Genomic DNA, 25,243 nt, shown 5'->3' with positions numbered 1-25,243 from the left:
AACAAATGGAAAAAGTCTGGAGCAAAAATGTATTCCATAAGCGCAAAAATGATGACTTAAGTGGTGAAGCTGTATTTTCATTTGCACTTAAATTTCATTGACAGTTTATTTAAGAAACAATTTAGTTAGGATGTATTTTAGCACTGTGTAATTATATGTACATTTATTTTTCATTAGTTTTTATGACTTAGTTTTTTCTAGTAAATTTGATCAGTATTTATTTTTGTAATCAGCCTGACCTAAGCCTGGACAATAATCTTGTGATTAAATCATGCTTCCATATCATTTGACAAGGTTTACCCTGGTAAACTGTAAATAGATTGGATATTAGGGGTGTAAAAAAAAATAGATTTTCAAATTAATTTGTAACGATTCTTAATAGATTAAAAAATATATTTTTCTTTTTTCCAAAATCTGTCCTGTCCAGCCACTTTAGTAAATGTTTTTTGATATAATTTTATTGAACAAAGCCAGTTTTCTTTTAAGTAATATAGAAATGTATCAGTGTTTTTTTCTTTATTTTATGGTGGCGTGTAGGTAATCATAGAACTAGCACCCAATGTTATTAAAAAAAAGTATAGATTTTAAATCAAGAATCGATTCTGAATGGAATTTTTACCCCCAAGAATCGAATTGTGTGGTGCCCAAAGATTCATTTTCATTTCATCATTTCTTTTTATTCCTTTCATGAAAATGCATATATACAAGCTATATACAGTTGACACTTTAATTGTTTTTTTGTTTCTTAAACATTTCCATGATCAGAAAGGAGCAGATGGAAGAATACTATTCGTATATTTATCTGCCCCCTTTTTAACACCAATTATTTTAGATGACTTTATCACTGTTCCCTCCACCAACACCCGAACTCCAAAATACTTTTAATTTTCGTTTAAGCATTTTCAAAATGACACATCCAGTCAAAATCAAAAATCAGTTTGATATAATTCCAGTTGTCTCTTTTTGTAACTCTTTTTAAATTCAAAGATATTCTTGCAACTTTTTAAGTCTTTGTCTAGAGAATTCCATGCTTTCACACCAACAACAGACAAGCACATTTGCTTCAAAAAAAAAAAAAATTTGTTCGCAGATTCACAGTACTATTACATATAATTATTGAATATGATTAGAATCAAGAGTTAGATTACTAATTCAGTGTTAGTGGGTCTTATGTACCGGTATGTATATATATTTATATATACATACATACATGTGTATATATATATATATATATATATATATATATATATATATATATATATATATATATATATATATATATATATATATATATATATATATAATATGTGTGTATATATATATATATACATATATATATATACATGTATGTATGTGTAAAGGTTGCAAACTATAATCCATGTATGGTTAAAAGTGTATAAAACTGCTACTCTCATACTATGTTTTAATTCATACTGCCCTATAGTAAAGACATTGGTTCTTTTTGAGGTTGTCCCGGTCTTCCACCTCGCTGTGTGTCAGAAATGAGCGCCTATGTGAGTAAATAGAAGCAACATCTCGGCAGATGTCGACGAAACATCACCAAAGCTTTAATAGCCGAGTGATGCCTAACCAAAGCTCTTTTGAGATCTCCTGTTTTCACAGAATCCTGTGGTTTCATTCCATGCCTCACTCGAGTCGTCGGCCCACTCAGTACTTTTGGGGACCCACATCCTCTCACTCGAAGACCACCGTGCGAACACCTCAGACAATCTTACTGCGCTGTCACCCGTTTCAACCCATTCTGTCCAAGCCAAACACTTAATGTGTGGCGCACTTGTGCTCAGATCTTTTTTTTATTTATTTACGTTATTGCAACCAGTTCAAAAGCATTTTTTTCCCTTTAGTGTGATAATGTATAATTTATTAATTCTTCATGTTGATGTCTCAACTACATTTTTCATCCTTAAGTCTTACTGTGTTTTTTGGTGTTGTAGGTCTTCACTGAAGCTGGGTTAGTAGGACTCCACTGAGCTGGAGGTTACACACCTGAGACCACACCACTGCAAGCTGCTGCTATGTCACAGCACAACTTCTGTGTGTGTGTGTGTGTTCTTGTATTTCTACCCTTCTTGAGACATCAACAAGGAAAAGTAGCTTCCAGATGAGGACCGGTGAACAAGTTAGGAGTGAAATCATGGTCCCAATATGGAAAACCATTGCATCTAATAGGGAATGTCTCATTTGCACCCCTGCTGGTGAAATGAGAGTGGTCCCAAACAGGAGGGATTTTTCTAATTGACTATGGGTCGGTTTTAAAAGTGCTCCCCTTCTGGTCAACATATGAAATAATAAGTGTGTGTAAACATTTGAAGTGTTCCCCCTCTGGCCAACATATGTAATAACAAGTGTGTGTAAGAAATTGAAATGTGCCCCCTTTGGCCAAAATTAATACAAATAAATAAATATATCTATAGAGACATACAATAATAACTTGAAGTAAATCATGAAGATTAAAAAACCATTCCAAACAAAAAAAATTAAAACATTTTTTACTAAAAGCTTAACTTTTTTATATTTGCATAGTATGTATATATTATTAATGTTATAGATAACAATATTTATATATCTAGAAAGGTTGGTCCTAAAGAGGGAGGCATTTTTCGGAGGTCTCAGGAAGGTAACAAATACAAGAATGTGTGAGCGTGTGTGTGTGTGTGTGTGTGTGTATTACTGTGGCTTTCTTTTTTAGCTTTGTGATGTTTCACTCCTTCAGCCTTTTTCTCTCTGTTGAATTATTTCTATTTTCTGTGAATAATTTGCCAGTCTGAGGACACATTAGGTACACTAGCACGGTATGAACTTTTTAAAAAAAAATATCCTAAGAGGATCCTCTGCAGTGGACATTTTTTTTGTCTTGTTTTAATTTCTATCTTAGACTTAGACAAACGTTATTAATCTCCAAGGAAAATTATTCCAACTGTTTGAACAATTTCCCTTGTGGATTAATAACGTTTGTCTAAGTCTTATCAGTTCCATTTGTTTTTTTGCTGACACTTGTTTTCTTCTAATAAGCAAGCAAGCAATCATATAAACACTGTTAACTAAAACGGTTTTCAAATGAACTTAATGCGCAAATGTTGCTTTCTTTCGCAGCCCTTTCTGATAGGTGGTGTGTGTGTGTGTCACAGCAGAGTGTTACCATGACGACTTAAGGCCCCGGCACGTTGGACCCTCCCATCATCTCAAGAGTGATAGGCAGCTGGAAAACAAATGATCAGCCGCTGCTCCTCAAAACTCCACTCAAGAGCCACCGAGATGCCAACCCTCGCACCTGAAGCCACCCTGCTGGCTTGGAGCTTTCTGGTGGCATCACTCTGGACATCAGGTGGGCTCACGTCTTGTTTTGTTCCGATAAATACCAGCACATTTTCTACGCACCCAGGAACCTTAGCGAGGGAGCTATCGTGCTACACGGATGCTCGGATATTGCAATATGGTGGCCTGAACACAGTCAAGTACAGTTTGATCAACATAAGGACGCCACAACCTTTGTTTTATATATTTTAGACCGCGATACATTAAGAATCTGGTCATTTTGGAACTGTTTGCATTGGTGAAGGACTGGTTCATGGGCCAAGGTATCATTTTTCAGTCAGAATTTCCTTAATTTATCATTTGTGTATAAATTGTAACACTGTCAAAAAATTATTTTTTTCAAATCAAATAATCACACTTTTGAATTTGGATTAATCATGATCAACCACTGATTATTACTCGTTTGCATAGTTTAAAATTAATTAAAGAAATAACCTAATATTTGGGCACAAACGCGATGCTATCATCAGAATGTCATCCATTTTTTGCCCCATATGTTTTACTTGAATGCACTACAGCAGGGGTGTCAAAGTCCTTTTAGCTCAGGGGCCGCATGGAGGAAAATCTCTGTGTACACGGGGCCGGACTATTAAAATCATGGCATTATAACTAAAAAATAAAGACGAGCTTTCTATGTTTTACTTTGGCCAAAAATAGAACAATAACAGTCTGAAAATATTACAATAAAAATATAGAAAAAAGTAAAGTTTAGATCCATGAAGGAAAGAAGAAAGTGAATGAATGTTTATAACTGAATATGTTTACATATGCATAAACATTTGTTTTCTTTTGTATTTTTTTTTTTTTAATTAATTAAGTAGCGTTTATGGCAACCTTTTTCCAAAACACAATATAAAATGTGAGATATAACAGCATAATGCATACATTTATCATTTGTTTTCAAAACGCTTACAAAAAAGTGGGACCGCAAAAATGGACTGTGGGACCCCATTTTTATGACTTGATGGGGTCCCTGGGACCCCATTTTGAAAATTCCTAGCGCCAACACTGATGCGTGCAGCAGGCTTCTAATAGTAATGAAATATCGTCCCAGGGGACATAGCTTTCTGGCCGGCGGGCCTGCACTTTGACACATAGGCACTACAGTTTCATCTAAAGAGCAGTCAGCGTACATTTAGAAGTGACAATTCTCTTCACTGGCGTATGACCTCATCACTGACCGCATGTTTCAGGTAACCATCTAAAGGAGAATGTACGCACAAAATAAATAGTGTGATTAATCTGCGCTCGCACATGATTAATCCAATAGATTTCTGTGATTAATCACATGAATTAATTGACAGCCCTAATGAATTGTAACGAGGAAATTCAACCCTGTGTGAGAATTGTGTATCTATAAAAGTCAACAGCAACAAGTGGCTTGGTTTTGCGTTGCAAAGGGTCAAATAATGTGTATTTTTTCTGACAATTCCCCACAAAAAGTTAGTGTTTGAGTGGCAATCTGCTAATGAAATACAAGCAATGTTAGCTTAATCTCATCAAAGTAGCTTCCGTAGAGTAAAAGGTTAGAAAGTTTGATGGCGCGTGTCCAAATGAGGATTGTTGGGCCTTGAAGAAAGTTGATGGTTAGCACAGCGTATAATATGATGTAGCAGACAAACCATGTGACCACTGTGTGTCTTACAGGTTCAACACAGGTCCTGCAAGACAGCAATTCCAAAAGGGTGTACCCACAGCTGCTCAGTGCCCAGGCCATCGACTGTGACTGCGCCAACATGTCCTGCAGCACCGCCCAGTGGTTCCGCACTGTTTTCAGCTCTAACCAAGTCCAATACCTGGGCAGGATCAACAGCGCCGAGCGTCTTTTTCACGGGGACAACGTGGACCCGGGAAAGTTCAAACTCAGCAGAAAGAGGAGCGACGAAGCCTTCACGCTGCACGTGGTCAACGTGTCCCAAGACGACGCGGGAACTTATTCCTGTGTTTCCACTAACAAGAGAAACCAGGAAATGTGGCACGCTGGTGTTCTTCTTCTCCCAGGAGGTTAGTTTGCTTGTTTCAATCACTACATGGCATCAGATGCTTTATTCTGCAAGTAGAAAGAAAGTCAGACACTTCATGGCTCAGACTGTAAGCACATCTGCATGATCATATTCACAATATGCTTGTTATTGTTGTTATACACTAACTCTACTTCATTTACAAATTAATATATTTTCCTTTTTCAGTTTGTTAATCATTTTGGTTTTTTTGCATCACTGAAATCGTATCTGTTGTATATTTTCCCGTTATTTTTGGTGTATTGAACAATCTTATGTTTTTAGTGGTCAGACTACGGATGAAATCTACCACAGTGCTAAATCCCACATATTTACTGCAATTTAATACGTATATGGGTGTGTGTGTGTGTGTGTTTGTAAATTAGGGGTGTCAAAGAATAGATTTTCAAATTAACTGCCATTTTTATGTGTAACGATTCTTAATCGATTAAAAAAATAAGCTGAGATAGGCTCCGGCGCCCCCCGCAACCCCAAAAGGGACAAGCGGTAAAAAATGGATGGATGGATGGAGTTTTTATTTTATTTTAGTTTATTTATCGATTTTATTTTATTATTATTTTTTACAAAATCTGTTCTTTCTAGCCACTAGAATTTTATCACAAAAAAACAAGTTTCTTTAAAGTAACATAGAATTGTGTCTATTTTATAGAGAGATGTAGTTCATCATAGAACTGGCACCCAATGTTATTAAAAAAGTATTGATTTTGAATCAAAACGTTGCCCCCAAGATTCTAATCGAATTGTGTGGTGCCCAAAGATTCACAGCCCTAACATATATATATATATTTATATATGTACATATATATATATATATATATATATATATATATATATATATATATATATATATATATATATATATATATATATATATATATATATATATATATATATATATATATATATATATATATTTACACACATATATATATATATATATATACATATATATTTACACACATATATATATATATATATACATATATATATATATATATATATATATACACACACATATATATATATATATATATACATATATATATATATATATATATATATATATATATATATATATACATATATATATATATACATATATATTTACACATATATATATATATGTACAGTATACGTTGCATTAAAAAAAATATGTCGGATTTAGGGCAGTGATCATACAATACACTAAAAATAATATATATATATATATATATATATATATATATATATATATATATATATATATATATATAAACAGTATATATATATGTTTATTAGGGGTGTCAAAGAATAGATTTTTTTGTGTAACGATTCTTAATCGATTAAAAAAAATCAAATTTCGAGTTTTTATTTTATTTATTTTTATTTTGTTTTATTTTATGTTTTTTACAAAATATGTCCTGTCCAGCCACTTTACGACATTTTTGGGTAGAATGTTATCACAAAAAAACAAGTTTCTTTTAAAGTAATATAGAAATGTATTATATATATATATATATATATATGTATCATAGAAGTATTGATTTTGAATCGAATCGTTACCCCGAAGAATTTAATCGAATGTTGAGGTATATATATATATATATATATATACACACACATATAAATATGTATATATATATATATATATATATATACGGTATATATCAGTGACGTGCAGTCAGGGGAGGCAGGTGAGGCGTATATATATATACGGTACACACATATATATGTACAGTATATGTATGTATGTACACAGTCCCTCTCAAAGAAACAATACGGACAAATTATAATAAAATAATAGGGTTTTGTTTTGTTTCGGGGTTGGTTTTCTTCAAGACATTGATATGATAGGAAAGTGTTTGGCTTGAGATTTTTATTTCAAATTTGACGCGGACATCCAAAATAGCTAGCAGTCTTGTGGGAAGTGCATCAAGTCATTTCGCACAAGATAACTTCTTGTATTTGCCCTTCAAGTCTTTGGTTTGGTACAGGAAACTTGCCCCTTGCCATAGAAAAAAATAACAAAAAGTGGTGCATTAAATTTAAGGCAAAAATGACGGACAAAAAAAAATGTTGTAGATATTTTTTAAATAGAGAATAGAGGTTATATTGTGGCGCTCTAGCATAGTTCAATCTTACAGACAACAGCAGTAGGTGATATATATGAATATCATTATTATTATTAGATGTTGTTAGACTAACCACAACTGAACTTTATTACAATTGTTGTCTTTGTGGCAGTGAGCCCTCCAACTGTACCACCTGCCAGTACACCTGTGACTCCTGACTGTAGCTGCACCTTGCAAGGTAAGTCATCAGGCTGTCAACAATCAGGTCAATGCAAAGATGTAAAGATCAGGTGTGCACATTTCACTTATTCACTTTACTATTACTATTTCTCAATATTTTAGATGAAACTGTTTGCAAGTTTTGAAGAAATACATTCAGTGTATTCAAGTAAAACATTGAAATAATTTTCCTGCACGACTTTCTGACAATAAAGTTGCATTTGTGTCCAAATATTGTGGTATAATTTAAATCATACAAGTGCATAATAGCCTGTGATTAATCATGGTTAATCCACATTTCAGAAGTGTGGTTAATCGGATTAAAATGTAATCATTTTTTATAGTTTATATTATAACAGACTTTATTTGACAACCCGTTATAGTAAATTAAGAAGGTCATCAATTGATTTGTTTTGTAATGTTGTAAACAGACGGGCTCTTTTTGACCTCATGGCCCAACTTTGCCACTACAGAGGGGCCCGGGGCCCACTCAAATATTAACACTGAATTATTCATCCTACTCTTGATTTTAATATTATTTAATGATTATATCTAAACTAATTATGGTTTACAACCTTGTCAAATTATACAAAACCCAAAACCAGTGAAGTTGGCACATAAATAAAAAGAGAATGAAATGATTTGCAAATCCTTTTCAACTTATATTCAATTGAATAAACTGCAAAGACAAGATATTTCATGTTTGAATTGAGAAAATACATTTTATTTTGCAAATAATCATGAACTTAGAATTGAATGGCAGCAACACTTTGCAAAAAAGGCATTTTTACCAGTGTGTTACATGGCCTTTCCTTTTAACAACACTCAGTAAAGGTTTGGGAAGTGAGGAGACACATTTTTGAAGTGGAATTCTTTCCCATTCTTGCTTGATGTACAGCTTAAGTTGTTCAACAGTCTCCCTTCTCATATTTTAGCTGCCACACATTTTCAATGTCTGGGCTACAGGCAGGCCAGTCTAGTACCCACACTCTTTTACTACGCTGTTGTAACACCTGGCTTGGCATTGTCTTGCTGAAATAAGCAGGGGCGTCCATGGTAACGTTGCTTGGATGGCAACATATGTTGCTCCAAAAGCTGTATGTACCTTTCAGCATTAATGGTGCCTTCACAGATGTGTAAGTTACCCATGTCTTGGCCACTAATACACCCCCATACCATCACACATGCTGCCTTTTACACTTTCACCCTCGAACATGTCTTGGCCACTAATACACCCCCATACCATCACACATGCTGCCTTTTACCTTTCACCCTAGAACATGTCTTGACCACTAATACACCCCCATACCATCACACATGCTGCCTTCTACACTTTCACCCTAGAACATGTCTTGACCACTAATACACCCCCATACCATCACACATGCTGCCTTTTACACTTTCACCCTAGAACATGTCTTGACCACTAATACACCCCCATACCATCACACATGCTGCCTTTTACACTTTCACTCTAGAACAATCCGGATGGTTCTTTTCCTCTTTGGTCCGGAGGACACGACGTCCACAGTTTCCAAAAACAATTTGAAATGTGGACTCGTCAGACCACAGAAGACTTTTCCACTTTGTATCAGTCCATCTTAGATGAGCTCGGGCCCAGTCAAGCGTTTCTGGGTGTTGTTGATAAATGGCTTTGCATAGTAGAGTTTTAACTTGCACTTACAGATGTAGCGACCAACTGTAGTTACTGACAGTGGTTTTCTGAAGTCTTCCTGAGGTGATATCCTTTACACACTGATGTGACTTTTTGATGCAGTACAGCCTGAGGGATCCAAGGTGTGTAATATCATGGCTTACGTGCAGTGATTTCTCCAGATTGTCTGAACCTTTTGATGATATTACGGAGCGTAGATGGTGAAATCCCTAAATTCCTTGTTGAGAAATGTTGTTCTTAAACAATTTGCTCAGGCATTTGTTGACAAAGTGGTGACCCTTGACCTGTGACCCTCGCCCCGTCCTTGTTTGTGAATGACTGAGCATTTCATGGAAGCTGCTTTTATACCCAATCATGGCACCCACCTGTTCCCAATTAGCCTGTTCACCTGTGGGATGTTCCAAATAAGTCTTTGATGAGCATTCCTCAACTTTATCACTCTTTTTTGCCACTTGTGCCAGCTTTTTTGAAACATGTTGCAGGCATTAAATTCCAAATGAGCTAATATTTGCTAAAAATACCAAAGTTTGTCAGTGTGAACATGAAATATCTTGTCTTTGCAGTCTATTCTATTGAATATAAGTTGAAAAGGATTTGTTGTATTCTCTTTTTATTTACCATTTACACAACCTGACAACTTCACTGGTGTTGGGTCTTGTAGATTGTAGTCCTGTGTGTATATTGTAGTCCTGTGTGTATATTGTAGTCCTGTGTGTATATTGTAGTCCTCTGTGTATATTGTACTCCTGTGTGTATATTGTAGTCCTGTGTGTGTACATTATACTCCTGTGTGTATATTGTAGTCCTGTGTGTGTACATTATACTCCTGTGTGTATATTGTAGTCCTGTGTGTATATTGTAGTCCTGTGTGTATATTGTACTCCTGTGTGTATATTGTAGTCCTGTGTGTATATTGTAGTCCTGTGTGTATATTGTAGTCCTGTGTGTATATTGTAGTCCTGTGTGTATATTGTACTCCTGTGTGTATATTGTAGTCCTGTGTGTACATTATACTCCTGTGTGTATATTGTAGTCCTGTGTGTATATTGTACTCCTGTGTGTATATTGTAGTCCTGTGTGTGTACATTATACTCCTGTGTGTATATTGTAGTCCTGTGTGTAGTTTGTACTCCTGTGTGTATATTGTATTCCTGTGTGTATATTGTAGTGGTGTGTGTAGTTTGTAGTGGTGTGAGAAACAATGATTGACAGCAATCCTCCCCCAGATGTTTGTGACTCGCTGATCCTGTGGTCGCTAGCTGGACTCACCAGCGTGTTGATGCTAACGCTGGTCTTCACTCTCTACTATTTCAGCCGTGAGTACTTCACTGTGTTTTATTTCAGCCGTGAGTACTTCAGTGTACTATTTAAGCCATGAGTACTTCACAGTGTACTATTTAAGCCATGAGTACTTCACTGTGTACTATTTCAGCCATGAGTACTTCACAGTGTACTATTTCAGCCATGAGTACTTCACAGTGTACTATTTAAGCCATGAGTACTTCACAGTGTACTATTTAAGCCATGAGTACTTCACAGTGTACTATTTAAGCCATGAGTACTTCACAGTGTACTATTTAAGCCATGAGTACTTCACTGTGTACTATTTCAGCCATGAGTACTTCACAGTGTACTATTTCAGCCATGAGTACTTCACAGTGTACTATTTCAGCCATGAGTACTTCACAGTGTACTATTTAAGCCATGAGTACTTCACTGTGTACTATTTCAGCCATGAGTACTTCACAGTGTACTATTTCAGCCATGAGTACTTCACAGTGTACTATTTCAGCCATGAGTACTTCACAGTGTACTATTTCAGCCATGAGTACTTCACAGTGTACTATTTAAGCCATGAGTACTTCACAGTGTACTATTTCAGCCATGAGTACTTCACAGTGTACTATTTAAGCCATGAGTACTTCACAGTGTACTATTTCAGCCATGAGTACTTCACAGTGTACTATTTAAGCCATGAGTACTTCAAAGTGTACTATTTCAGCCATGAGTACTTCACAGTGTACTATTTAAGCCATGAGTACTTCAAAGTGTACTATTTCAGCCATGAGTACTTCACAGTGTACTATTTAAGCCATGAGTACTTCACAGTGTACTATTTAAGCCATGAGTACTTCAAAGTGTACTATTTCAGCCATGAGTACTTCACAGTGTACTATTTCAGCCATGAGTACTTCACAGTGTACTATTTAAGCCATGAGTACTTCACAGTGTACTATTTAAGCCATGAGTACTTCACAGTGTACTATTTAAGCCATGAGTACTTCACAGTGTACTATTTAAGCCATGAGTACTTCACAGTGTACTATTTAAGCCATGAGTACTTCACAGTGTACTATTTAAGCCATGAGTACTTCACTGTGTACTATTTAAGCCATGAGTACTTCACAGTGTACTATTTAAGCCATGAGTACTTCACAGTGTACTATTTAAGCCATGAGTACTTCACAGTGTACTATTTAAGCCATGAGTACTTCACAGTGTACTATTTCAGCCATGAGTACTTCACAGTGTACTATTTCAGCCATGAGTACTTCACAGTGTACTATTTAAGCCATGAGTACTTCCTCCTCACAGTGTGATGCTCACAAATGTTCCTTTCACCTTTGTCTGCATTCTGCCTTGCAGGACTGCCCAGAAAATGTCGACACCACTTTGTGAAGTAAGTATGTTGCCATGGAAACTTGTCATACTTCATTGTACAAACCCCGTTTCCATATGAGTTGGGAAATGGTGTTAGATGTAAATATAAACAGAATACAATGATTTGCAAATCCTTTTCAAGCCATATTCAGTTGAATGTGCTACAAAGACAACATATTTCATGTTCAAACTGATTTTGCAAATAATAATCAACTTTATAATTTGATGTCAGCAACACGTGACAAAGAAGTTGGGAAAGGTGGCAATAAATACTGATAAAGTTGAGGAATGCTCATCAAAGACTTATTTGGAACATCCCACAGGTGTGCAGGCTAATTGGGAACAGGTGGGTGCCATGATTGGGTATAAAAGTAGATTCCATGAAATGCTCAGTCATTCACAAACAAGGATGGGGCGAGGGTCACCACTTTGTCAACAAATGCCTGAGCAAATTGTTGAACAGTTTAAGAACAACATTTCTCAAGCAGCTATTGCAAGGAATTTAGGGATTTCACCATCTACGCTCCGTAATATCATCAAAGAGAATGTGGAGATATCACTGCAGGTAAGCAGCTAAGCCCGTGACCTTCCATCCCTCAGGCGGTACTGCATCAACAAGCCACATCAGTGTGTAAAGGATATCACCGCATGGGCTCAGGAACACTTCAGAAAACCACTGTCAGTAACTACAGTTGGTCGCTACATCTGTAAGTGCAAGTTAAAACTCTACTATGCAAGGCGAAAGTCATTTATCAACAACACCCAGAAACGCTTGACTGGGCCCGAGCTCATCTAAGATGGACTGATACAAAGTGGAAAAGTCTTCTGTGGTCTGACGAGTCCACATTTCAAATTGTTTTGGGAAACTGTGGACGTCGTGTCCTCCGGACCAAAGAGGAAAAGAACCATCCAGATTGTTCTAGGGTGAAAGTGTAAAAGGCAGCATGTGTGATGGTATGGGGGTGTATTAGTGGTCAAGACATGTTCTAGGGTGAAAGTGTAGAAGGCAGCATGTGTGATGGTATGGGGGTGTATTAGTGGTCAAGACATGTTCTAGGGTGAAAGTGTAGAAGGCAGCATGTGTGATGGTATGGGGGTGTATTAGTGGCCAAGACATGGGTAACTTACACATCTGTGAAGGCACCATTAATGCTGAAAGGTACATACAGCTTTTGGAGCAACATATGTTGCCATCCAAGCAACTTCTTTTTCATGGACGCCCCTGCTTATTTCAGCAAGACAATGCCAAGCCAGGTGTTACAACAACGTGGCTTCATTGTAAAAGAGTGCGGGTACTAGACTGGCCTGCCTGTAGTCCAGACATTGAAAATGTGTGGCAGCTAAAATAGCAGAAGGGAGACCCCCGGACTGTTGAACAACTTAAGCTGTACATCAAGCAAGAATGGGAAAGAATTCCACTTCAAAAATGTGTCTCCTCACTTCCCAAACCTTTACTGAGTGTTGTTAAAAGGAAAGGCCATGTAACACAGTGGTGAACATGCCCTTTCCCAACTACTTTGGCATGTGTTGCTGCCATGAAATTCTAAGTGAATGATTATTTGCAAAAAAAAAATAAAGTTTATGAGTTTGAACATGAAATATGTTGTCTTTGTAGCATATTCAACTGAATATGGCTTGAAAAGGATTTGCAAATCATTGTATTCTGTTTATATTTACATCTAACACCATTTCCCAACTCATATGGAAACGGGGTTTGTACTTCATTGTAGTTGAATGTACTTAATGTTAATTGAATGTACTTAATGTTAATTGAGTGTACTTAATGTTAATTGAGTGTACTTAATGTTAATTGAATGTACTTAATGTTAATTGAGTGTACTTAATGTTAATTGAGTGTACTTAATGTTAATTGAATGTACTTAATGTTAATTGAATGTACTTAATGTTAATTGAATGTACTTGTGTGTTAAAGGAGGAGGTAGAAGACATGTGCCATATTACTGTATGTATTATTTATAAATCTTCATGCATCTGTGCAGACTTTTCTCCACACAATTATTTTGTTGGACAAAGATTTATAGAAAGGGACGCTCACTTCAAATATAACAACATGTTTTGTTGAACTGCTTTACTTTTTAATACTGTGTGACTTTTCCTGCTTGTCTCGTCAGTAAGATGTCTGATTGTCCTGTGACGACATCTGTTGCAATGCATTCTGGGACAGCATTACAGTGTTCAACATGCATGAATTACTGTAAATATTGTAATAGACGTGAAGCTAAAACTATTCATATCATGCAGAAGTTCGTTGATGCCAGCATTTCAACTTCAAATGTGAAAATATTAACCAGGACTCTTATATTTATATATATATATATATATATATATATATATATATATATATATATATATATATATATATATATATATATATATATATATATATATATATATATATATATATATATATATATATATATATATATATATATATATATATATACTGTGGTGGTCAAAAGTGTACATCCACTTGTAGAGAACATCATGTCATGGCTGATCATTTCTACAACACTTATTTGTTGTGATGTAGTGATTGGAGCACATACTTGTTGTTGTTGTGATGTAGTGATTGGAGCACATACTTGTTGTTGTTGTGATGTAGTGATTGGAGCACATACTTGTTGTTGTTGTGATGTAGTGATTGGAGCACATACTTGTTGTTGTTGTGATGTAGTGATTGGAGCACATACTTGTTGTTGTTGTGATGTAGTGATTGGAGCACATACTTGTTGTTGTTGTGATGTAGTGATTGGAGCACATACTTGTTGTTGTTGTGATGTAGTGATTGGAGCACATACTTGTTGTTGTTGTGATGTAGTGATTGGAGCACATACTTGTTGTTGTTGTGATGTAGTGATTGGAGCACATACTTGTTGTTGTTGTGATGTAGTGATTGGAGCACATACTTGTTGTTGTTGTGATGTAGTGATTGGAGCACATACTTGTTGTTGTTGTGATGTAGTGATTGGAGCACATACTTGTTGTTGTTGTGATGTAGTGATTGGAGCACATACTTGTTGTTGTTGTGATGTAGTGATTGGAGCACATACTTGTTGCTCGCAAAAACATTCATAAAGTTTGCTTCTTTTATGAATTTATTATGGCTCTACTGAAAATGTGAGGGTGAAAAGTATACATACAGCAATGTTAATATTTGCTTACATGTCCCTTGGCAAGTTGACCTGCAATAAGGCGCTTCTGGTAGCCATCCACAAGCTTCTGCTTGACCACTAAATTGCTGCAGTTCAGCTAAATGTGTTGGAATTTGATGGCTGCAACATGTTTCAAAAAAGCTGGCACAAGTGGCAAAAAAGAGTGAGAAAGTTGAGGAATGCTCATCAAAGACTTATTTGGAACATCCCACAGGTGAACAGGCTAATTGGGAACAGGTGGGTGCCATGATTGGGTATAAAAGCAGCTTCCGGGGCGAGGGTCACCACTTTGTCAACAAATGCCTGAGCAAATTGTTGAACAACAACATTTCTCAACAAGGAATTTAGGGATTTCACCATCTACACTCCGTAATATCATCAAAAGGTTCAGAGAATGTGGAGAAATCACTGCACGTTAGCCATGATATTACACACCTTGGATCCCTCAGGCGCTACTGCATCAAAAAGCCACATCAGTGTGTAAAGGATATCACCACGTGGGCTCAGGAAGACTTCAGAAAACCACTGTCAGTAACTACAGTTGGTCGCTACATCTGTAAGTGCAAGTTAAAACTCTACTATGCAAAGCCATTTATCAACAACACCCAGAAACGCTTGACTGGGCCCGAGCTCATCTAAGATGGACTGATACAAAGTGGAAAAGTGTTCTGTGGTCTGACGAGTCCACACTTCAAATTGTTTTTGGAAACTGCAGACGTGAGTGTTTACTGAGTGTTGTTAAAAGGAAAGGCCATGTAACACACGTGTCAAAATGCCTTTTTTGACACGTGTTGCTGCCATTACATTCTAACTTCATGATTAATTGCAAAAAATACCAAAGTTTCTCAGTGTGAGCATGAAATATGTTGTCTTTGCAGTCATTTGTTGTATTCTCTTTTTATTTACCATTTACACAACTTCACTGCTTTTGTACTTTGTACATGTAGAATAAAAACTCACTTTCAATGGCATCTGTACTTTTATTTTATTGTGCTTCTGTGGCTGCCCACACACACACACACACACACACACACACACACACACACACACACACACACACACACACACATGTGCCATGTCACACAATAGAAGAAATAAAGAGCAGCAAGTAAATACTAGAAGAAGCCAGTGTTGTTTTGAAAAGTGCGACACTTTGTCTGTGCTTGTGGTGAAGGTTGTGGTCTTCTGGTGGTCTTTTTGTTCCTGACATGAGGAGCTCAAAGGTTCAAAGCTCCATTCCTGCTGCACACGCACACACACACACACACACACACACACACACACACACACACACACACACACACACACACACACACACACACAGCTGTGTAGAGTATATAAAAAAGAAGTGGTTGCAGGAGGCGTGTGTGCGACTCTTTCCTGTGTGTGTGTGTGTGTGTGTTGTGTTCTTTATGCCATGACTCATTAGCTAAAATCATCTCAACTACTACAAACATCTGCAGTACTGTAATATTGCAATGAAATATGTGAAGAATATTAGTTGCCTTAACCCTTGTATTATGTTGAAAAAAAATGACATTGATTATGTTGCGGGTCATTTTGACCCGTACTGTGTAAATGCACTCAAAACAGTCAAGAAAACAGGTTAAACCAATAACAACTTTATTTTAGGTTATATAAACATTTAGAAAAGTGACATACAATACATTTTTAATTCCAACACTATATTTAAGAAATACTTTAACTTCAACTTTAACTTCATCCCAGCGAACTTCAACATTTTCAATGTTCTCCAAATTTTCTTCAACATTTTCAATGCTCCACATGATGGTGTGGTGCACCACACACATCTCCTGATTCTTCTCAGATGGTCCTCCAGGTAGCTTTCCAGTGTATACTTGCATATTCCATGCTTAGCTGGATTTTGCATCACAGGCTGCCCATATTTTGATGCCATACTTGGCGGGCTTGTTGGGCATGTACTGTCGGAAAGGACAGCGCCCCCTGAATGGAACAAGGCGCTCATCTACAGTAACATGGGGACCAGGATTGTACAACAAAGGTACATTTTTAACCCATTTATCCCACACATCTCTGATCGCAGCTAGTTTGTCTCTTTCACGTCGACCAGCTCTGGTGTCGCGGTTGTCAAAGCGGATCACACGAGATATCATGTGGAATGTCTCCAGAGACATTGTTGCACGAAAGATTGGCCTTCCATTCTCTTCATTCTATAGACTTGCAGTGGCTTCTCCCTTTGACCTGTACACTCCAACTAATAACAGAACTCCAATGTAAGCATGCAAGTCAGTCTGATCCAGTGGCTTCCATTTCTCTTGAAACACACGTCTCCCCTCCAAGTTGGTCATTTCCAGTATAATCCTCTATTGGTGGGGATATGAAGAGCTGAAATGCTGATTGAATCTCATCAACTCGTGTGACAGCAAATCTTGTAGGACCGGGAGTCATTTTGATCACATTGGAGGATGATAGTCTGCCTCGGCTTGGGTGTGGTGTTGTTGACCATTTTATATTACCGTACTTAGATGCCCATGTCCCCTCTGTGGATGATGATTGCTGCATTCCTTGGTTTTCATCTGTTGGAGGAACAACGGCAGACTCGTCCTCTGAATCCTCCTCATCGTAGGAAAATTGACTATCTGGATCAGCAATAACATTGTCCTCTGTCTCTGAAAAATCCTCTGTTTCTGGAATCTCTTCCTCTACATCACTATCCCAGTTAAAAATCAGTGATAAAGCCTCCTCAGATGTCATCATTCTGGAGCTCATTTTTGGTGAGTTTGTCAAAGAGATGACATGAGAACAGTGACAAGGACAAGTGTGAGAAAGTTCCCTCTCTTCACACACCTGGCTCTGGGTCTCAGAGGCAATCAAACTACAAACAATTGTACATCAAAGTAAAAACTACATCATAGAAACATGTTTATTTTGGATCTGAACAGCTGTTTACCCACATCAAAGCGTCTGGGTCAAAATGACCCGCAACATCATCTTTGTATACAACTCTCGAGACAGACATTCCACTACACATCAAAGTGTCCAGATTTTACACACCTGTTCATGACCCTAGATGAGGAAAAGTCACCAAATGTCAGCAAGAAAAAGAAAGGATAACCAGTACTTTGATCAACACAAAAACTGAAATGGGTCAAATTGACCCTTAACATAATACAAGGGTTAAGTCAGGCGTGTCCAAGTGATTGTGATTGAGGGCAGTTAGGTTGTGATTGAGGGCAGTTAGGTTGTGATTGAGGGCCACATGGCAGTTAGGTTGTGATTGAGGGCAGTTAGGTTGTGATTGAGGGCCACATGGCAGTTAGGTTGTGATTGAGGGCAGTTAGGTTGTGATTGAGGGCCACATGGAAGTTAGGCTGCCCTCAGGGGGCCAATTTGAACAGTGAATAATATACAGTATGAATATAAATGTGTATAATTGTCTTTTTTTTAATGTAGGCTGTACAAAAACACATCTTTAGATTGTACTGTTTATAACTGCCAGCTCAGTCTGTTTTTTTTACAACATATAAAATAAAAAAATACATGGAATGAAATGGAATGGAATGGAAACTGGTACCACTGTTTTTTTACGAAAAAATTCATGCTAGTTTTTATACTGTAAAATCTACAGTTGTGTTTTATGGTGTATTATTACTGTATTATTACTCTATATTGAAAGTGGATTTAACTGTAATAAATATTATTGTAAAATGTTGTTAAAAAATACTTGCTTTGAACTCATTTTTACATATTTACTGTTACAAATACATATCTATATACAATATTTACTGTTACAAATACATATTTATATACATGATTTACTGTTACAAATACATATTTATATACAATATTTACTGTTACAAATACATATTTGTATACATGATTTACTGCTACAAATACATATTTATATACATGATTTACTGTTACAAATACATATTTATATACAATATTTACTGTTACAAATACATATTTGTATACATGATTTACTGTTACAAATACATATTTATATACATGATTTACTGTTACAAATGCATATTTATATACGTGATTTACTGTTACAAATACATATTTATATACAATATTTACTGTTACAAATACATATTTATATACATGATTTACTGTTACAAATGCATGATTTACTGTTACAAATACATATTTATATACATGATTTACTGTTACAAATACATATTTATATACATTATTTACTGTTACAAATGCATATTTATATGCATGATTTACTGTTACAAATACATATTTATATACATGATTTACTATTACAATTACATATTTATATACATGATTTACTGTTACAAATGCATGATTTACTGTTACAAATACATATTTATATACATGATTTACTGTTACAAATACATATTTATATACATGATTTACTGTTACAAATACATATCTATATACAATATTTACTGTTACAAATACATATTTATATACATGATTTACTGTTACAAATACATATCTATATACAATATTTACTGTTACAAATACATATTTATATACATGATTTACTGTTACAAATACATATCTATATACAATATTTACTGTTACAAATACATATTTATATACATGATTTACTGTTACAAATACATATTTATATACATGATTTACTGTTACAATTACATATTTATATACATGATTTACTGTTACAAATGCATGATTTACTGTTACAAATACATATTTATATACATGATTTACTGTTACAAATACATATTTATATGCATTATTTACTGTTACAAATGCATATTTATATGCATGATTTACTGTTACAAATACATATTTATATACATGATTTACTGTTACAAATACATATTTATATACATTATTTACTGTTACAAATGCATATTTATATGCATGATTTACTGTTAAAAATACATATTTATATACATGATTTACTGTTACAAATACATATTTATATACATGATTTACTGTTACAAATACATATTTATATACAATATTTATTGTTACAAATGCATATTTATATACGATATTTAGTGTTACAAATGCATATTTATATGCACGATTTACTGTTACAAATACATATTTATATACATGATTTACTGTTACAAATACATATTTATATACATGATTTACTGTTACAAATACATATTTATATACAATATTTACTGTTACAAATACATATTTATATACATGATTTACTGTTACAAATGCATATTTACATACAATATTTACTGGTACAAATGCATATTTATATACATGATGTACTATTAGGTGTGGCCCTCCATACAAAGCAGTTTGACACACCTGTTGTAGATCTTGAAAAAGTCCAAACCCTTCTTCATCGTATGGGCAGCTGTTTTCCGGCACCCGGACCTGAGGCCGAGGGTCTATGCCCTTCACCACCCCAGGCCAGGGGGGCCCTCCCGTTCATATGTCAGGACACACAGAAGTGAGCCAGGTCACCGAGCAGTCATCCAGGTCCGCCAGGCCACGCAAACCATTAGGAGCACGATAAATCGGGCAACGCAGGATCACGTGGTCGGCAGTCTGCTCCTCCGCGCCACACTCACACGTCGCGTTAGGTGCTAAGCCCCACTGGAACATGTTTGAGCGAAAGCAACCGACACCAGTTCGGAGGCGGTTAAGCCTCACCCAGGCCACTCGTGGTAGTGAGAGGCCTGGTATTGAGCCGGTGTCAGGTATGAAGTCACGGAGTCCGGAGGAGATGGTATGCTCCAGGTCCGTGCTCCATTTGTGATTCGCCCAGTGAGCCGCCCTGATGTTGTTGTCACTGCATTGCTGCAGGAGCTTCAGGGCGGCTGGTACCAGTGGGTCTCTGGAGGGGAGGCGGGGCGTTGGCTCTGAGGAGAGTGCGAGCCTTTCATGGAGCAGGTGGTTCTCATCCATGTTTGCCCGGCCCGCCAGAGTTGCTACAGCACCTTGGCGACGAAGCTCAGCGGGTTGGATGCCTGCTAAGATGGGCAGTAGCTCCACAGGGGTGGGGCGCAGGCATCCAGTGATAACACGCAAGGCTTCGTTGATCGGGACATCAAGTTGTTTAGAGTGAGCACTGCGCGCCCAGACAGGTGCGCAGTACTCAGCAGTTGAGTAGACCAGGGCAAGTGCTGCTGTTCGCAGAGTTCTTGCCCCGGCACCCCAACCGGACCCGACCAACCGTCTCAGCAGTGAGACGCGGGTGTTGAGTTTCTTGCGTGTTGCCAAGAGGTGTTTACGGAAAGTGAGCGACCTGTCCAGGGTGACCCCAAGGTATTTAGGGTCAGGACGAGGGTCTTCAGGTGTAGGACGAGGCCGGCATAGGGTAAGGGAAGCCCCATCCGGCTTCCGCACCTCGAACCTGATCTCACGATCCGCTTCCCAATTGTATAGGTGGAAAGCTTGTGTCACCGTCTTGGATTCGCTGAGCTTCAATCTCCAGTTATGGAGGTAAGCCACTAAAGTCTCCATGTCCTGGCTTAGAGTTCCCTCCAAGGCCTGCCAGTCCCTGTCGGAGTGCAGCAGCGCGAGATCGTCTGCGTATGCGAACCTCCGTGAGACTGTGGCAGGCAGGTCGTATGTATAGATGTTATACAGGAGGGGAGCCAGGACAGATCCCTGGGGGACGCCACTTTTCAGGCGCCGCAACCTGCTTTTATCTCCGTTACCGGTGGTGAGAGTAAAGCTGCGGTTCCAGACAAGCTCCATGATCATTTTGACCATGTGCCCGTCTGGAAGCAGGCGGAGAAGTTCGCAGGTGAGGCCGCGGTGCCAGACCGCGTCACAGGCAGCAGTCAGGTCTATGAAGACGGCACCGGCCTTCTTTTTCGCCTCAAAGCAGTCCTCGATGTCCTGGGTAAGGAGGGCGACCTGATCCACCGTGGACTTCCCACGTCGAAAACCCGCCTGCTCCCGGGGGAGGCGGGGGTCCATGATGGGCTCGACACGGGCGTGAATCAGGCGCTCGAGGACTTTAAAGGGGACGCAGAGCAACGAGATTGGTCTGTAGCTCGTTACGTCATCCTTTGGCTTGTTCGGCTTGGGGATAGCGACAACAGTGGCCCTTCTCCAAATCCTGGGGATCCGGAGTTGGCGCAGGCAAGAAGACAGGAAAACTCTCAGCCAGGACTTCATTGCAGGGGCAGCGTGGAGCACGAGCTCTGGGCAGATGCCGCCAGGCCCAGCAGACCCGCCCGGCCCGGCACACTGGAGGGCAGCTGCGAACTTCCCCGGCGAAAACCCACCGGAGATGCCACACTCGCCAGATGCTGCCGCCCTCCAGAGGTCCGCAGCCCCCCGGCGCACCGCCCGGGAAAAACCCCGATCCACCCTGGTATATTCCCCGCCTTCCACAACCTGCGCTGCAACAGCACCTGCGGCAACGGGGCACGCTCGGGGCGCGCGCCCAGACCCACCAGTCAAGCCGCCCAAAGTGCTCCACGCGACACGGCCAGCGCGCGAGAAGTCGACGGAGCGGACCGCCCCCCCCCAGCGCCGGCGCCCCCCCCCTCCAAGAGCGGAAAGAAGGGCAGCGGCCGAACCGCCAGCCTCCGGGCCACAGGGAGCCCGGAGGAAGGCGCCGCAGAGGGCCCCGCACTCGCCACCCCAGCATGGCCCGCAGCTCCCACGCCGGCCGCGCGGGACGGCCTCCCCGGCCGCAGATGTCAGTGCCCTACAGAAGTCCCGGCATGCCCCGTCCACGCTGGGTGCGCCTGGCGGTGGGAGACACCGCGTGGACTTGTTGGTATGGAGGCGATAGAGTTTCCATTTGGCCTTCCGGAAGTTCCATCGCTTCATCGGTCCGCTCGGAACTGTTGTCACGAGGTCGGGCACCGATATCAGCGACGGTCGGTGTCGCGACCTGGGGAACACTCCCAGAACACGTCCGTCGGGGAGCTGGGCGTCCACACCGACACTCACGAAAGCCAGGTCAGGGTTCGTGTCAGTGCTATGCCGAGCGGAGTGAAAGCCGGCTGGGCCCTTCGGGCTGTAGAGAAGGTTGAGCGAGTTGCGCTCTGCCCAGTCAGAAAGAGTTTCCCCGCTCGGTGAGGTGGTACTGTATCCCCACCGTGCATGCCGGCAGTTGAAATCACCAGCATATACACACGGTGGTTCAAGCACTGGCAGTGACACTGGCGTGAGTTGTGAGGGTGGTGGTTTGTAGACGCTGACAATTTTGATGTCGCCAACGTCCACTCGCAGCCACTCGATCTCGGAGTTGTCCGGTGATCGATCGGCGAGGGTCCAGCTCAGATCGCCGTGGACAAACGTGGCAAGGCCATGCCTCCTGCCCAGGACCGACCCAGCCAGCGTGAAGTTGATGATCGCCAGCCCGTCCGCCGCTGGGCGGCGGGCCTCCCGAAGGAGGACGACCACGGCCCGGGCGGCGCGGGCCATGCGCTCGACGACGGATGTTTTGGCATCTGTGAGCCCTTCAACGTTCAGTTGCAGTATTCTTGGTTGGAGACCGGCAGCAGTGTTGCTACCAGATCTCCGCCCAGACTGCCCCTGGACGCCAGAACGGGAGGGTACCCGAGTTGAAAGTTTTTTGTTTCGCCGCGTTGCCATGGAGTAGAGCAGCGCGGTTACTTGCAGGGATCACGGCGTGAACGTAAACTTTCTCGATCCCTAATGAAGGTTTTGACGTGCATTTAAAAAAAAAAAAAATTCATGCAATAATGTATTTTTTACTGCGTATTTATGGCGACGTTTGGCTTTCGGGTGGGATTAGACTCTGGTGCTCCGCCCCCTGGTGGCAGAACACCTGCAGTTACACAACATCTCTTGTCAAAGTGTCTTCCTGCTGGAAAACCTTGATTGAATCAACTGGTGAGAGGGCGCTCTTGGCGGGATTTATTAGCAGACTGAAGCAGGAAAGAAATGGACAAATTGATGAGTATTCATCTATAAGCAGCATTAATGAGTATTCATCTATAAGCAGCATTAATGAGTATTCATCTATAAGCAGCATGAATGAGTATTCATCTATAAGCAGCATGAATGAGTATTCATCTATAAGCAGCATGAATGAGTATTCATCTATAAGCAGCATGAATGAGTATTCATCTATAAGCAGCATGAATGAGTATTCATCTATAAGCAGCATGAATGAGTATTCATCTATAAGCAGCATGAATGAGTATTCATCTATAAGCAGCATTAATGAGTATTCATCTATAAGCAGCATGAATGAGTATTCATCTATAAGCAGCATGAATGAGTATTCATCTATAAGCAGCATGAATGAGTATTCATCTATAAGCAGCATGAATGAGTATTCATCTATAAGCAGCATTAATGAGTATTCAGTTATTTTGTTGTTAAGTACATAACTCCACATGTGTTCATTCATAGTTTTGATGTGACAATCTACAAAGTAAATAGTCATGAACATAAAGAAATAAATAATAAATAGTCATGGAAATAAAGAAATAAATAATAAATAGTCATGGAAATAAAGAAAGAAATAATAAATAGTCATGAAAATAAAGAAATAAATAATAAATAGTCATGGAAATAAAGAAATAAATAATAAATAGTCATGGAAATAAAGAAATAAATAATAAATAGTCATGGAAATAAATAAATAAATAATAAATAGTCATGAAAATAAAGAAATAAATAATAAATAGTCATGGAAATAAAGAAATAAATAATAAATAGTCATGAAAATAAATAAATAAATAATAAATAGTCATGGAAATAAATAAATAAATAATAAATAGTCATGAAAATAAATAAATAAATAATAAATAGTCATGGAAATAAAGAAAGAAATAATAAATAGTCATGGAAATAAATAAATAAATAATAAATAGTCATGAAAATAAAGAAATAAATAATAAATAGTCATGAAAATAAAGAAAAGTCCCTGGGTGAAATATTTGTGAAGTGAAAAAGTGTGACAGAGACTTGCTCGTGCTTACAGTCTCCATGTCTTCCACGCAGGGACAAGCACCAAAGCGAGGACTGTGCTGAAGTGTTCTAGAAGGTTCTGCTTGAGGTTTGGGGGCATCCTGGTGTGACTAAGAAGGGTGAGGGTGTGCAAGTGACTCACGGAGGAAAGGCTTCACTGGGGGTCTTCCCCCCCGACAATAAAGCAACAAAAGCAGACAATATTCTTTGTCGTTTATTTCAAAGTCAAGTTGAACGCTGCCAAGT

At 38.6% G+C, this 25,243-nt stretch overlaps 2 protein-coding genes across 5 annotated transcripts in view; one reads left to right on the top strand and one right to left on the bottom strand.

Annotated features, from left to right (window-relative positions):
* Positions 1-1,367: 1,367 nt before the first annotated feature.
* Positions 1,368-25,243, top strand: cd8b (cd8 beta). 2 transcript variants are annotated; one of them, XM_062063640.1, is made up of 6 exons: positions 1,368-3,346; positions 4,984-5,340; positions 7,581-7,646; positions 10,529-10,618; positions 11,949-11,982; positions 13,897-14,272. In XM_062063640.1, the coding sequence occupies exons 1-6, from the start codon at positions 3,232-3,234 to the stop codon at positions 13,904-13,906; spliced, it is 672 nt and encodes a 223-aa protein (XP_061919624.1). In that variant the 5' UTR covers positions 1,368-3,231; the 3' UTR covers positions 13,907-14,272. The 2 variants fall into 2 exon arrangements, with proteins under 2 accessions (XP_061919624.1, XP_061919634.1); XM_062063650.1 differs by lacking the exons at positions 10,529-10,618; positions 11,949-11,982; positions 13,897-14,272 and adding an exon at positions 25,031-25,243.
* Positions 4,805-25,243, bottom strand: part of LOC133660272 (uncharacterized) — a 32,425-nt gene continuing 11,986 nt past the window's right edge. The window contains exons 3-4 of one of the 3 annotated variants that reach the window (XR_009827798.1): positions 25,009-25,107; positions 5,370-5,386 (exon numbers count right to left, since the gene is read on the bottom strand). The gene's annotated coding sequence lies outside the window, so the exon portion shown is untranslated. Of the gene's footprint in view, positions 5,387-24,726; positions 25,108-25,243 lie in introns of those variants that run through there. The other 2 variants (XM_062063622.1, XM_062063614.1) reach the window with 2 other exon arrangements.

The sequence above is a fragment of the Entelurus aequoreus genome, linkage group LG01 (assembly GCF_033978785.1).
Source record: "Entelurus aequoreus isolate RoL-2023_Sb linkage group LG01, RoL_Eaeq_v1.1, whole genome shotgun sequence".
Lineage (NCBI taxonomy): Eukaryota > Metazoa > Chordata > Actinopteri > Syngnathiformes > Syngnathidae > Entelurus > Entelurus aequoreus.
Note: the sequence above shows the minus strand (reverse complement) of the source record. Positions and strands in the feature narration are given on the sequence as shown.